General features: G+C 48.2%; 1 protein-coding gene across 1 annotated transcript in view; it reads right to left on the minus strand.

Annotated features, from left to right (window-relative positions):
* Nucleotides 1–1,668: 1,668 nt before the first annotated feature.
* The window catches only part of EMILIN3 (elastin microfibril interfacer 3), a 33,124-nt gene continuing 22,846 nt past the window's right edge, over nucleotides 1,669–11,946 (minus strand). The window contains exons 3-4 of the mRNA XM_019509799.1: nucleotides 10,015–10,262; nucleotides 1,669–6,819 (exon numbers count right to left, since the gene is read on the minus strand). Coding sequence (XP_019365344.1) covers nucleotides 4,925–6,819; nucleotides 10,015–10,262 — 2,143 coding nt within the window. The 3' untranslated portion in view covers nucleotides 1,669–4,924. The remainder of the gene's footprint in view (nucleotides 6,820–10,014; nucleotides 10,263–11,946) is intronic.

Genomic DNA, 11,946 nt, shown 5'->3' on the forward strand with positions numbered 1-11,946 from the left:
TGCATGTCTCTTAATGCTATTATCAGCTCAATTGGGTGATGCACTTGGACATCGCCCAACTGATATTAAGGCTCGTATTTCACCCAGAGCGTGGGAACAGGCTTAGGGCTTGGGACCTGGGCCTGGAAGCTGGCACAGAGGTCACTTGTGAAGCTACCTGGCAGAGCACCAGATTTCTGAAGGCCTAGAAACACTCAGTGGAGCTTTCAAAGGTTGCTGAATATTCTCTGGAAATTTGCTTCTCTGCCTCTGTAGCAACTTGTCTTATACAGGAGGGAATACTACCTGGCCTCCCTCCCAAAGGTGAGACGCTTTATTCTAGAGTGCTCTCAAAACCTGTTAATGATGTGAGCTCTAGGCACCAGCTTTCTCATCATTCTTGGCCTTTTTCATATCCCTAATAGGAAAAGTAGGGGTCCTTGTGTCCATGGCCTATTGGATCTGACAGGTGACTGCCTCCAGGAAAGGGGCCTTCTCTACTGCCTTGCCATTTCTGCTTCCCTAGGAGGATCTTCACAATAGGGCCTTCCAAGTGCAGACCCCATTTAAGCAATGGGTGTGGAAAACTCAGGCACATGTAGTTTGTGTCCGCTCAAGTAGTTGATGGCGGAGCCATGTGTGGCACCCAGGTGTTCCAACCTGTGCCTACACTTAAGGCTATTTTTAAAACAGTCTGCCTGGGGAGTACCTGACCTAGGCCAAAAAGGGCATGGTGGGGAGATGTCTGGTGCTTTTTGCTCTTCCATGGCAATGTCTGTCTACTTTATAGGCTTGTTAACAGTCTCCGCCTGTCCTTCTGGCAGGGAATGAGTTGCTTGTTCCAGCTGCCCTCATTTCTGCCCCAGGGAAAGAGTTTGAATTCACACCTGGCTTCCAGGCCTTCATTAGGCTCTTGTCCCTTTAATTCTCATCTGGGAGAGTTTCTGTGCCAGTCAGGGCTTTTCAAGGTGGTGCCAGGGGAGAACATGCCTTGAGGCACACTGACTTCCACCCTCCCCCCCTTGCAAATGTGAATCTCAGAACTGCCGCAGTCCAGAGGGAGGCCAAATAGGTGTAAGGACCTTATTTCTGCCCTTACCAGAGGCTGTGATTTCTCCCCCAAAACAAAAAAATGCTGCCACCTTTCCGGGCTGTTTTGTGTTCCTAGGATCTGAGCTATCAGAAAAGCCTTTGCCTGGCTCAGAATTTTTGCAGGCGCTCAGTTGCCTGCGTGGTGAGGCAGACTTTGAGCTCAGCTGTCTCCAGAACCAGGCCCTAAGAGCCATGGTGGGGTAGCTGCATGTTTGAAGTCTCCTGAAAAATCTGACCCTTCAGAGCCTCCTCCCTGTCTCCTTCTGGGATCTGCTCACCCATCCCTTTCATTATACTATATAACAGGAGCATGCCAGGCTGATGTTGCTGATTCCTGTTAGCGAAAGACTCATTTACTGGATGTGCTGCAGGTAACAACTGCTGCAGTCCTTAGCTTCAACTACTTGCATTTCAAACAATTTTTCCCTGCTCTCCCTTTGACATAGCTTCCTTCCCCCCCTCAGGCCAAAACTAATCTGGAAATAACACAGTAGTCTCTTATTGTAGCTGCCTCTCTCAATAATCCAAGTCTTGTGTTCGGTATATACTGTAAATTTTTCCCCTTTCATTCTAAGGGAGTCATTTAATACTGGAAACCTCAGCAAGAAGTTTTTATTTTTTTTCCAGTACAAACGGTCTTTCAGCATGAAAAATCTGAACAAATGTACAATGTTTTAAAAACAATACAAAATGGCCTTTAATAGGATCTGTCAACAACCACCTGGGAGCTGGCCCAAGGGTGAGCGGAGCCACAGGCGGGATCAGATTCCTTCTTCAAAAGCAACAAATGCCCCATTTTTTATTTATTTTTTTTAAACAAAGTTACCTTAGCTTTTTGACTCGAGTATCTGAGAACAGAAATAAAAACTGTCCATGTCTTCAAGTTTCTAATCAGAAATCAGTCCAAATGTAACGCTACTTTGGGGAGGTCAGCACACATTCAACCACTCCTGGCTCTGTCTGATACCATTGCCTCCCCACTTTCCTCTCCTGTTGTTTGACTTTTTTTCCCCCTCTTTGAGCTGTAGGGATCTGTTCTGATCTACTCTCTTTAAAAAGTGGATTGTCAGACCAAATTTAGAGACATTCCAACTTCCTCTTTGGTTGTTTTGAGGTCTTTGGCCCCTCGTTGAGGCTGTGAAGGCTAGCTTTTCCACAGATCTCGCCCCCACTCTGCTGTCTGTGCTATTGATGTAAAGGGCCATATCAAGGCACGGTGAAGTAGAGATACAGTTACATGCGAGTTATCTGTTGTTGAGGAAACACAGTGGAATTTGAGGTCCAAGCAAAGCTTTCCGGGAGTGTCCAAATGCTAGTCAAGACTTGCTTCAGGGCCCCTTTCCCTATGAAGACAGGTCCTTGTCTCTGTCATTTTGCTTTCATTGTGGCATGCAGGCAGAGAAGGGCCTTATGCCTCTGTGACACCAAAGTCCACCTGCACCACTTTGGGAGGCAGAATCAAGCCACTGCTGATTTGAGTGAGTGAGCTTGCTCTATGAGTTGGTGGGCAGACCCTGGATAAGGATGTGGTGGGAAGCTTGGGTCTATGATCTGCAGCCCCTGATGTTCAAATTAAAGAGAAAACACATTTGTTTCTGGTAGAAGCTTACATCTGAAGTTGTATCACATGGGAAAAGATGTCCTTAGCTTGTGTACAGTGCAGGTTGCCCCACGTCTGTTAATCTGAAGCAAAGAGAGCTCTTCTGGGGGCCAGGTTTCAGCCTGTGATCTGCTCTTGGGTACAGTATGCTACAGGGAAGAAACATGGTGATGGAATGAAAGCAGGGATGAGAATGATCCAGATCAAGGGGGCAGAAAGGTGAGTGGGAGCAATGCAGAAAGGTCAGGAGTGAAAGTTCAAGAGCATTTTGGGGGTGGGTGAGAGGGAAGCAGAACTGAAGTAGGGCCAGTATGAAAGGGTAAATGATAGTTGCAGTAGTACAGATGGAAGAACAATGGCAGTTTTTCTTTCGCCTTAAAGTGCCAGCATTGCTGGAATGGAGACTCCTATGTTTCCTCTTAATGCTTAATAGTGACAAGTCCCATCTTGGCCTAACAATAAATGATTTGCTTGCTGTGACTCAAAGTGCTAGTGGACTTCTGATGTGGAACATTGCAGTCCATATGGAGCAGGTGTCCTCTAGATAACGCCAAGTTCCTAGGTCCTGTGTGAACCATATTTGAATGTTTTCCATGCTCCCTGGGGAAGTTCAGTAGGAGAGGAGCTTGCTCTTGGGATTGGAGTGCAGTCTTTGTTAGTGGCTCTTGCACATTTGCAAGGTAGAGCCGAGGCCCCCGACATGTAGTAGTTCCACTGCAGGCTGAGTCTCCGTTCCAGTCCCAACTAAACCTCTTGGTGCTATCAGGCAGTTGCTTGCCGACTTGGTGCCCCATCCAGTCCATCTGAACAACTGTGGAAACTGCAAAGTCCTCCAAGACTGAGCTTGTAAAAGCAGTTAGAAGAGTCCTGTTCAAAGGTGCTATAAGCAACACCACTGTCTTTCCCTCCTAATTGGCACTAGGTAAAGGCATCCACTCTGTAGAGAAGTCACATGTCCAAGGTGCTTCAGGGAGCTGCGGTGCATGAACTGGATTGGATACTGGCTGGCCTTCAGTCTGCACGATGATAGAATACCACATACAAGCACACATTAATCAGTGAGCAGGTAAATCCTATTCCCCAAAACCTACACTTCAGCACTGTGGATAGTAAATGCCACTTGATGGACCAAGGAAATTTGTACATATCCCCTTTCCCTTCAGTATTTGAAAATCAGGTGCCAGGGCTGGGGGATTTAACAGCTTCTTGCCTTGGCTTTCCATCTTTGGAGGCCTAGGTGCAAACACGACCCAGGTAATGAGCCAGGGCTGTGCACTATTTGCAATCTTTGCAAAGAATGCAGGCTTCTTAGCAGCCTTTGTTCCTGCTGAACTTAGGACTGGGAGAGCTGAGCAGAGAGCACTCACAAAATGTAGTAGAGTCCTAAAAGGTCTCCCCAGAAATGCTACATGTGGAATAGGTAGAAAGTTACAATGGCGCACAGCCTCCAGCTTTATAGACCAAGCTCCGGAGCACAGCAAGTAAAATGAAGAAAGTTGCAAACAGAAGTAAGGGGCAGAAGAGAATGGTGTATAGAAGTTTGCCATTTTGATGCATGCACTCCTACAGGAGCTGGCAATGTCTTGTGTGCAGGGAGAGGCACTTTCATACTCAAATGGATTAATTAGGTAGTTGAGACCCCAGAGTCTGCTCAGCTGAAGAAAAGGGCACCTACTAGGTCAAAAGAGGGAATCGAATTCTTAGGGCGGGTGTGCTTGAAAGTTCTTTTAATAGCCAGACTTCTGGTGGTGGCATTGCTATTGGGGGTCCCTGGCTATCTCTGTGCTAGTGGGTAACATGCATGTGGTCCTTGCTGAACAGAGTTTCTCCAACCTGACCCACAAATACAGGGTTTTATCCTCCAGAAGCAATAAATCCACAAAAATGAAGCTGAAGCAGGGATCATCATGAATCATCCTGGATTGCCATCATCCTGATGACCCTTCTTGGGTCATTGCTCTGGTAGTCAGACTAAAAACCACCCAGGTATGGACCAGCACCTTGCGACAATGTTAGGACAGATGCTGAGTGTCACAGAGCAGTACAGTAATTTTGAAGGCATAATGTGGGCTGGTACAATCTCATTTTCTTAGGAAGAAAAATATATATGGAAGAAGAAAAATGGGAGAAGGGATTGTAGCAGCTTTTAATTTATACTTTAATAATAGGGGGAAAAAAACATTGTCCCACTGGAGTCTGTGTGATATAAGTTAATTCTGTTCTTCAAGAAAAAAGATGGGGGTTTCAGTATAGCTAATGCTGCTTTCCCTCTGGAGTGCTTTCCAACTGGCTAATTTGTTCAGCCAGCTCGGTGACTTTGGCTTGGCAATCCAGCAAGTTGTCCTTCAGTACAGTTATTTCCTGAGAGTGTGCAGCCAAAGTCCCATTCATATGGTCCATGTAGCCCCAGAGGCCGCCTGTGTGTTTCTCCAGCTCATCCTTGATGATGTCCAGGCTGCCCTTCACAGAGCCCAGCCTGCCACACATGTTTTCTACCTGGGCCACACGGTTGTCGAACTGAACCATCTCCTTCTGCAGGTCATGAGCCACATTCTTGCAGTTGCTCAGGTCATTCACAATTCTGGTTTTGAGTCTCTCCAGGTCACCCTTGAGGTTCAGAACACGCCTGTTGCTGAAGAAGAGCTGCGAGCCCTGGTCGCTGACCTGCTCCTGGATGGAGTGGACCTCATCTTCAATCTTGCGCTCGTGCTCATCCAGCGAGGAGTTGACATGCAGCATTGTGTTGGAATACTGGGAGACAGAGTCCTTGAGTCCTGTCAGAGACTTGCTGACAGTGTTCAGGTTGATCTTGAGCAGGGTGATTTCACCCTGCAAGGATCCAGCTGCCTCTTCCTCAATCCGCCGCTGGATTTCCAGGATGGTGGCATTCAGCTTGCGCAGGAGGTCATAGTTGCTGTCCATCCTGAGCAGCAGGTCCTGGTTCTTGTTCTGGCAGTCTTCGATTTCTGTCCGGAAAGTCTCCACGTCTTTGGAAGAGGAGGTACAGCCCAGGGAGCAGGTGGTCTCCAGGCTGGTGAGCTGACTCTGCAGGACATCCAGTCTCTCATCTGTTTGCTTTCTCACATTAGTCAGCTCGCCCTCCAGCAGGGGAATCACGGATCCATCCATGCCAGCTGGAGCACTGATGTTGCTCAGCTCCCCCACAATGGTCATGAACCTGTCCTCCAGGATTCTCACTTTATCATCAAATGATGTCCTCATGCCATCCACTTCTGACACCACCATGCCCCTCACGCTGTCCTCCAGTGTTGGGCAGCAGCTGCCCGTCTCCTTTTCCGTGGCATTGAGCCTGGACTCCAGGTCCTCAAAGCGCCCTTCAAAGAGGTTCTCCAGGGTGATGGTGGAGAGCTCTCCATCCAGTTGTGAATGCAAGTTTTTTTGGGACTCGGAGATGCTGTGGAGGCCCTTCTCCAGGATGTTCATGCGCTCAGTGAGGTAGTTCAAGTTGCTGCAGCAGCTCTCAACCACAGTCAGTCCTTGGATCTGGGTCTCCAGCTGGGAGATCTCCTTCTTAATCTCTAGTTCCTTGCCGTCCAGAGTCTGCTGCAGCCGCAGGTTGGCGGCTTTCTCCTCCTCGCATTGCTGCTGCACCTCTTGGATCCTGAAGTCACAGGTGCTCTGTATTTTGCCCAGCTTCTTCTCAAAGCCATCCAGCAGCTCCCCCCGCAAATGGCTCAGCCGACTGTCAATGTACTCCTCCAGCATGTCGATGGAGGTGAGGGGTGAGGGCCTGGCTGACTCCAGCAGGTGCTTGATCTGTCCATCGTGGTCCAGAACCATGCCATGCACCTCATCCAGCAGGTCTGTCTTGGTTTTCAGGATGTCGCTCACCTCGGTCACTTTGCCCAAGATCTCCCCCACCGGTGGGTAGGTGGCGATGTCTGCTTTGTCTGGTACATCTGCGATCCCTTCTGGGATGACCCCAAAGCCCACTGTAGCATCAGGCACACCTGGGCTGTTCATCAGGGACCCAATCATCTTACTGGTATCCTCCTGGATGGCCAGACGCAGGTGGTCCCCCAGGCCATTCACCATATTGTGCAGAGTGTCATAGGATTGGGAGAGGTGCCTCACTTCCTCCTCCAGCCGGTCCAGCCTGTCCCCAAAGATGCCAGGCATCTTCCTACCTGTGTGAGAGAAGAGACATGGAGGGGGGGAGAAGAAAAGATGGGTTATTGTTGTTCTTTCAGCCTTGCTCCTACTTTAATTGTAACTTCCTTGTGGCCCTATTGCTTGTCCCAGCAGCCAAACTAATATCTGAGTGCAATCACAATGGTCACAGGGGGCCATGCATCTGCAGGTGGCTGATGGGTAAAGCTGGCATAACCAGAGGTTTCCACTTCCCATATTAATTACAGTCTAAGAAGTGAAAAGTGGAACAGATTCTGTTTGTTCCCTCTAGTGGCCAGGTTCAGCACATGCACCCCCGTCCAGCTTGCTGCTGATGGTGAACGGCGTAGTATTTGGCACCAGTGGTAGCGGCCTCTAGTTACTACCGGTAGGTAGTAGCAGTGTTTTAATGGTACCCACAAGAATGGGAGTTGTCAGTTCTACGTGTGTCTGTATGTGTCACCAAAGGAACCACGGACCCAGTAGCCAGATCCAACACTTGCTGAAGTGATTGGAAGAAACCCACGAACTTCACTGACTTGTGGATCAGGCTTTTTCTTTCTAAGGTGGCATAGCGTCAGGTACATGAAAGAGCAAGTTGTTTGGCAGGGAGTTTCATAGTTTCATAGTTTCTAGGGTCGGAAGGGACCTGAGCAGATCATCTAGTCTGACCCCCTGCCATGGCAGGAAGAGCACTGGGGTCAAATGACCCCAGTAAGGTGGTCATCCAACCTCCTCTTAAAAACCCCCAGGGTGGGAGCCTGCACCACCTCACTTGGAAGCTGGTTCCAGACCCTAGCCGCCCTGACCGTGAAGTAGCGCCTCCTGATGTCCAACTTAAACCTTCCCTCCGCCAGCTTGTGACCATTGTTCCTGGTCACTCCTTGCGGCGCTCGGGGGAACAGGGACTCCCCCAGCGCCTGCTGATCCCCCCTAACCAGTTTATAACAGGCCACAAGATCCCCCCTCAGCCTTCTCTTTTGAAGGCTGAACAGGTTCAGGTCCCGCAACCTTTCCTCATAGGACCTACCCTGCTGTCCCTTGATCATACGAGTGGCCCTCCTCTGGACCCTCTCCATGCTGTCCACATCCCTCTTAAAGTGCGGCACCCAGAACTGGACGCAGTACTCCAGCTGCGGCCTGACCAGTGCCGCATAGAGGGGGAGGATCACCTCCTTGGACCTGCTCGAGATGCATCTGTGGATGCACGACAAGGTGCAGTTGGCCTTCCTAGCCGCCTCCCCACATTGCCGACTCATGTTCATCTTGGAGTCAATAATGACTCCCAGATCCTTTTCCACCTCCGTGCTGACAAGAGGGGAGTTCCCCAGCCTGTATGTGTGGTGCCGATTGTTCCTCCCCAGGTGCATCACCTTACACTTGTCCGTGTTAAACCCCATCCTGTTCTCCTCCGCCCATCCTTGTAACCTATCTAGGTCCAACTGTAGCCTGTTGCTCCCCTCTATTGTGCCCACATCCCCCCACATCTTAGTGTCATCAGCAAACTTGAACAGGGTGCTTTGCACCCCCTCGTCCAAATCACTGTTTGGTTTCTAGCAGCCTCCTCTGGGGCTCTTCCTCTTAGGGGAACCTATGTCATGAAGGGAGCCGCTTCTTATCCAACTGTGCCTTCTCACAAGAACACTTCTCTGACATGTTCAGCGAAGCTTTCTCCCCGAGCAGGCACGTCTAATGTGGCGATGCAGTAGAATAGAACAAGCCCCTGATTTACTGTCTGACAAGGAAACTGCCTGTAAAAATACACTTTTAGAACGAGCAGTGGAGAGTCTGTTCAGGGCTAGCGACTTGAAAGGTAAGAGGTGGATCTGTGTGACTGGAGAGTAGTTTCCTGACCCTTTGAAAATCCACATGGCCTGCAGGGTATTTGCTGCTCTGGAGGGTGAATGCCAATGAGCACCTGTAAAATAAAGATGCTCCCTTCTCTCCAGATGGGAGGGATTTTTAAAGGGCCAGGAATGTACAGTATATTTCAAAATATGCCTCATTAGTTCCAGCTGCCTCTTCTGAGGCACTCTTCTGTGGCTGTCTTGCTGAAGACATGGTAGCATTTGAGAACGCTGCAATGGGAAGCTGCTCACTTTGTTTCCATTCTGCTCTGGATCTGGTGTCCTTTGTGATAATGATGAAAGGCAAGTGTTGTGAAGAGGGGCTCATGGTTACAGGTGTCTGGCTTGTGCCCTCTCACAGACAGAGGGGGGTTATTCCTTTTAGGTCTGAGCTGGGTACATTCAATCCAGCTTTGCTAACGAAATTCTTTGGCTCTTATGTTTTAGAAGTGTTGAACCTGAGGTTTCAAAGGTGTTAGGAGTCCAGCTATCCCCCAGGCCTGGTGAGGCAATGCTTAATGCTTTTACATTTCAGGTCCTAGAAAATGGCAGGTGAATTGCAAGGTGGGAATATAAATGGGACTGAATTAGGTTGCTGTGCCTCAGACTGTGGGGTCTTCTACTGGAGTTTCCTAACCTCAAAGTTTCTGGCCTGCAAATGGTCCGTCTCCTACTTCCGTCTTAGGTCCCAGGCCCTTTCACATAACTGAGATTAGAATCGGGTGCTTTCTCTCCTGTGCTCTGCCTTTTCACCTTGGCCACTCCCTGGCTTTGCATATGTCCATGTACCACCAATGCCATGATGACAGCATCACATTTGGCAAGTCCCTGCTGTTGACCCTTGAGTATTTCATGGGAGGCCACATTTAGATATCCACTTGTTGCAATGTAGTATACCGCCTCTACACCCCCCTGCCCAGCTGACAGTACCCAGTGCATTGGCACTAAAATCTACTTTGCCCAGTGATTATTGGTGAATGCCACATACCCTTGGAATTTCTGTTCCCAAATGACCTGAGCTACAGGGCATAAGGGTCCAAGCCCCAAAGGCTAAGCTCTAAGATTGCCCAACAACCCTGGGCACAGATGCTTTGGCAGTTCTGGAAAATGAGGTCCTTTATCCCAAGCATGGGTAGCATGTAGGTAACCATTGGCCACCATGCTGTATGGCATGGGTGACTCAAGTGTGAGCTGGAGTGTGTCCCCTTCTTTAGTGGGGAGAGAAGAGGTGCTTGTCCCAGAACCCATTTGAGTCTTGCCCTGCCTTCTGTGGTGGCTGACAGTGAGGCCAACTATGTCACTGATTTTTGTCAAATTAACCTGTGTGTGTGAAATCAAAGCGAAGGCAGCTCCCCGGTGACTCACCGTAGTAGCTCTTCTTTGGTCCTGGAAATTGGTCTTGGTGGATTTTTGGATGAGGAGGAACTCTGGGGCCTGGAAACAGCTTCTGACTGGGAGGCAGCTTAGGGCTAGGGTGTTGGGGCAATAAGCCTGGTTGGTCAGTGGGGCTGTCATGGCAGCCTTCTCCCATGAACCCAGGGCAGCACCTCCATGCCAGCTCTGTCACTGTCTTGTAGCCGATTTTGTACCTGGGTCTGAAGAAGGTGCGGTACCTTGTTGGAGACAGGGAAGGAAGGGTTAGGAGCTTAAATCTAGACTTGGAGCAACTGGTCGCATAGGGAGTAGTCCGAAGTAGCCACCAGTTTCATTGGACATGATAATTATTTATCTTTGTTGGAGTTTCTGTTCCTGGACTGCTCTGGCTCCCTCTTCTCATCATCCCACTGTTATGTAGTTGTCTCTGGGCATGAACACAATACAAACAATACCTTGCTTTGTTCAGGGATTATTCATTGACTTAGTTGTATTCTGGCGGAGCCAACAGGCCTCAGACAAATGTGGAGCCCAGTGTTCCAAGTCATGTACAAACACAGAAGAGACAGAAGTCTTTCCCCCAACAAGTCTTCAACCTAGACAGATGAGATAGTTACAGGAGGAAATGGAGATGGGAAAAAGGGGGAACGTATAGGCAGAGGGATGGTTTATACAATTTTCTTTTCTTTTCACTATGGCATTCTCATTGATTTTAAAAGACTATTAACAGAATTGCAGTACTATTGCCTGCAGCTAGTGCTGTAGCAACTAAAAGCCACGCAAGACGGAGTCCTCAGTATAGTAGGTGCTATACAAATGCACCCTCAGTGGCAGCTCAGCCCCAAAGAGCATAATAGAGATGACTAGAAACAACTCTAAGCTCTGGTACAATTTGTGAGAGAACTTGAACCCTTTCCCAAAGGTTTGATTTAAACTCCTCACTAGAATTGCAGAGTGGGGGTGTCGTTCATTACTAATCCCTCAAATCCTGAATGCTCTAGGATGGTTCAAATATCCTTTAAGCAGATGCTCATTCCTCTATATTCCAAAAAATATCTCCACGATGGACTAATGTTAACATTAATCCAGCAATTTTTTTTCTTTACTGGGTAGAACGTCTGGCTGTAGGCACTAGAGGGCAGCAGCACCACGGTTGTACTGCTCTAGCAGAAACTGTTCAAGTAGGACTGGTAGATGTGACAGCAACTATCCTCTGCATTTCTCTTGCCTCTTTCCATCCCAAAGCATTTTACTAGCATTAATGAACTGAGCTCTTCAACACAACTGTGAGGCTAAGGGACGTATCCAAAGACAATTCCTCACTGTAGGTCAGAGCTGTCATAGGCTAGAAATAGACATTGCATTTGTCCCTGAATAAGTCATGCCTGTGCTGGTTCTGGAGCAAGAATATCCCAGGACTGGGATATTCCAGACACATCACTCTCCTAATCTGGGCTTAGTAAGCAGCTGAATGCATTGCTGCTTTTCTGATTCATTCATGCAATCCCAAAATAACTGTACACACATACTTTGCAATATCCCTGTTATTACCTCTTACCTGGGGAACTTTTTTGTAAGGATTTATTCTAGGCCAACAGACATGTATGTTTGTACAATTGTACTTTGTCCCAGTATAACATGGTTTATGCTGGGATAAATGTGATGTCCATTGTTGCCACAGTACTTTGGAGATTCTCATTATTTGGAGATGATAATTATTAAACTTCACATCAGGCTTTCTTTGTACGATATAAACTGCTTACTTCCTGCAGGTTCTGAGTGTTTAGACTATTCTCTTACACAACAGCTGTCAATGGAAAGAAACAAGATATTTTTCCCTTAAAAATACCCTGATTAAAAATTACTGCCTGGTGGAATCCAAGACTCAGTTTGATCAAGATACTGAAAGACATTGCCAATTTG

This window comes from Gavialis gangeticus, unplaced genomic scaffold, assembly GCF_001723915.1.
Source record: "Gavialis gangeticus isolate Ggan-Ray unplaced genomic scaffold, GavGan_comp1, whole genome shotgun sequence".
Lineage (NCBI taxonomy): Eukaryota > Metazoa > Chordata > Crocodylia > Gavialidae > Gavialis > Gavialis gangeticus.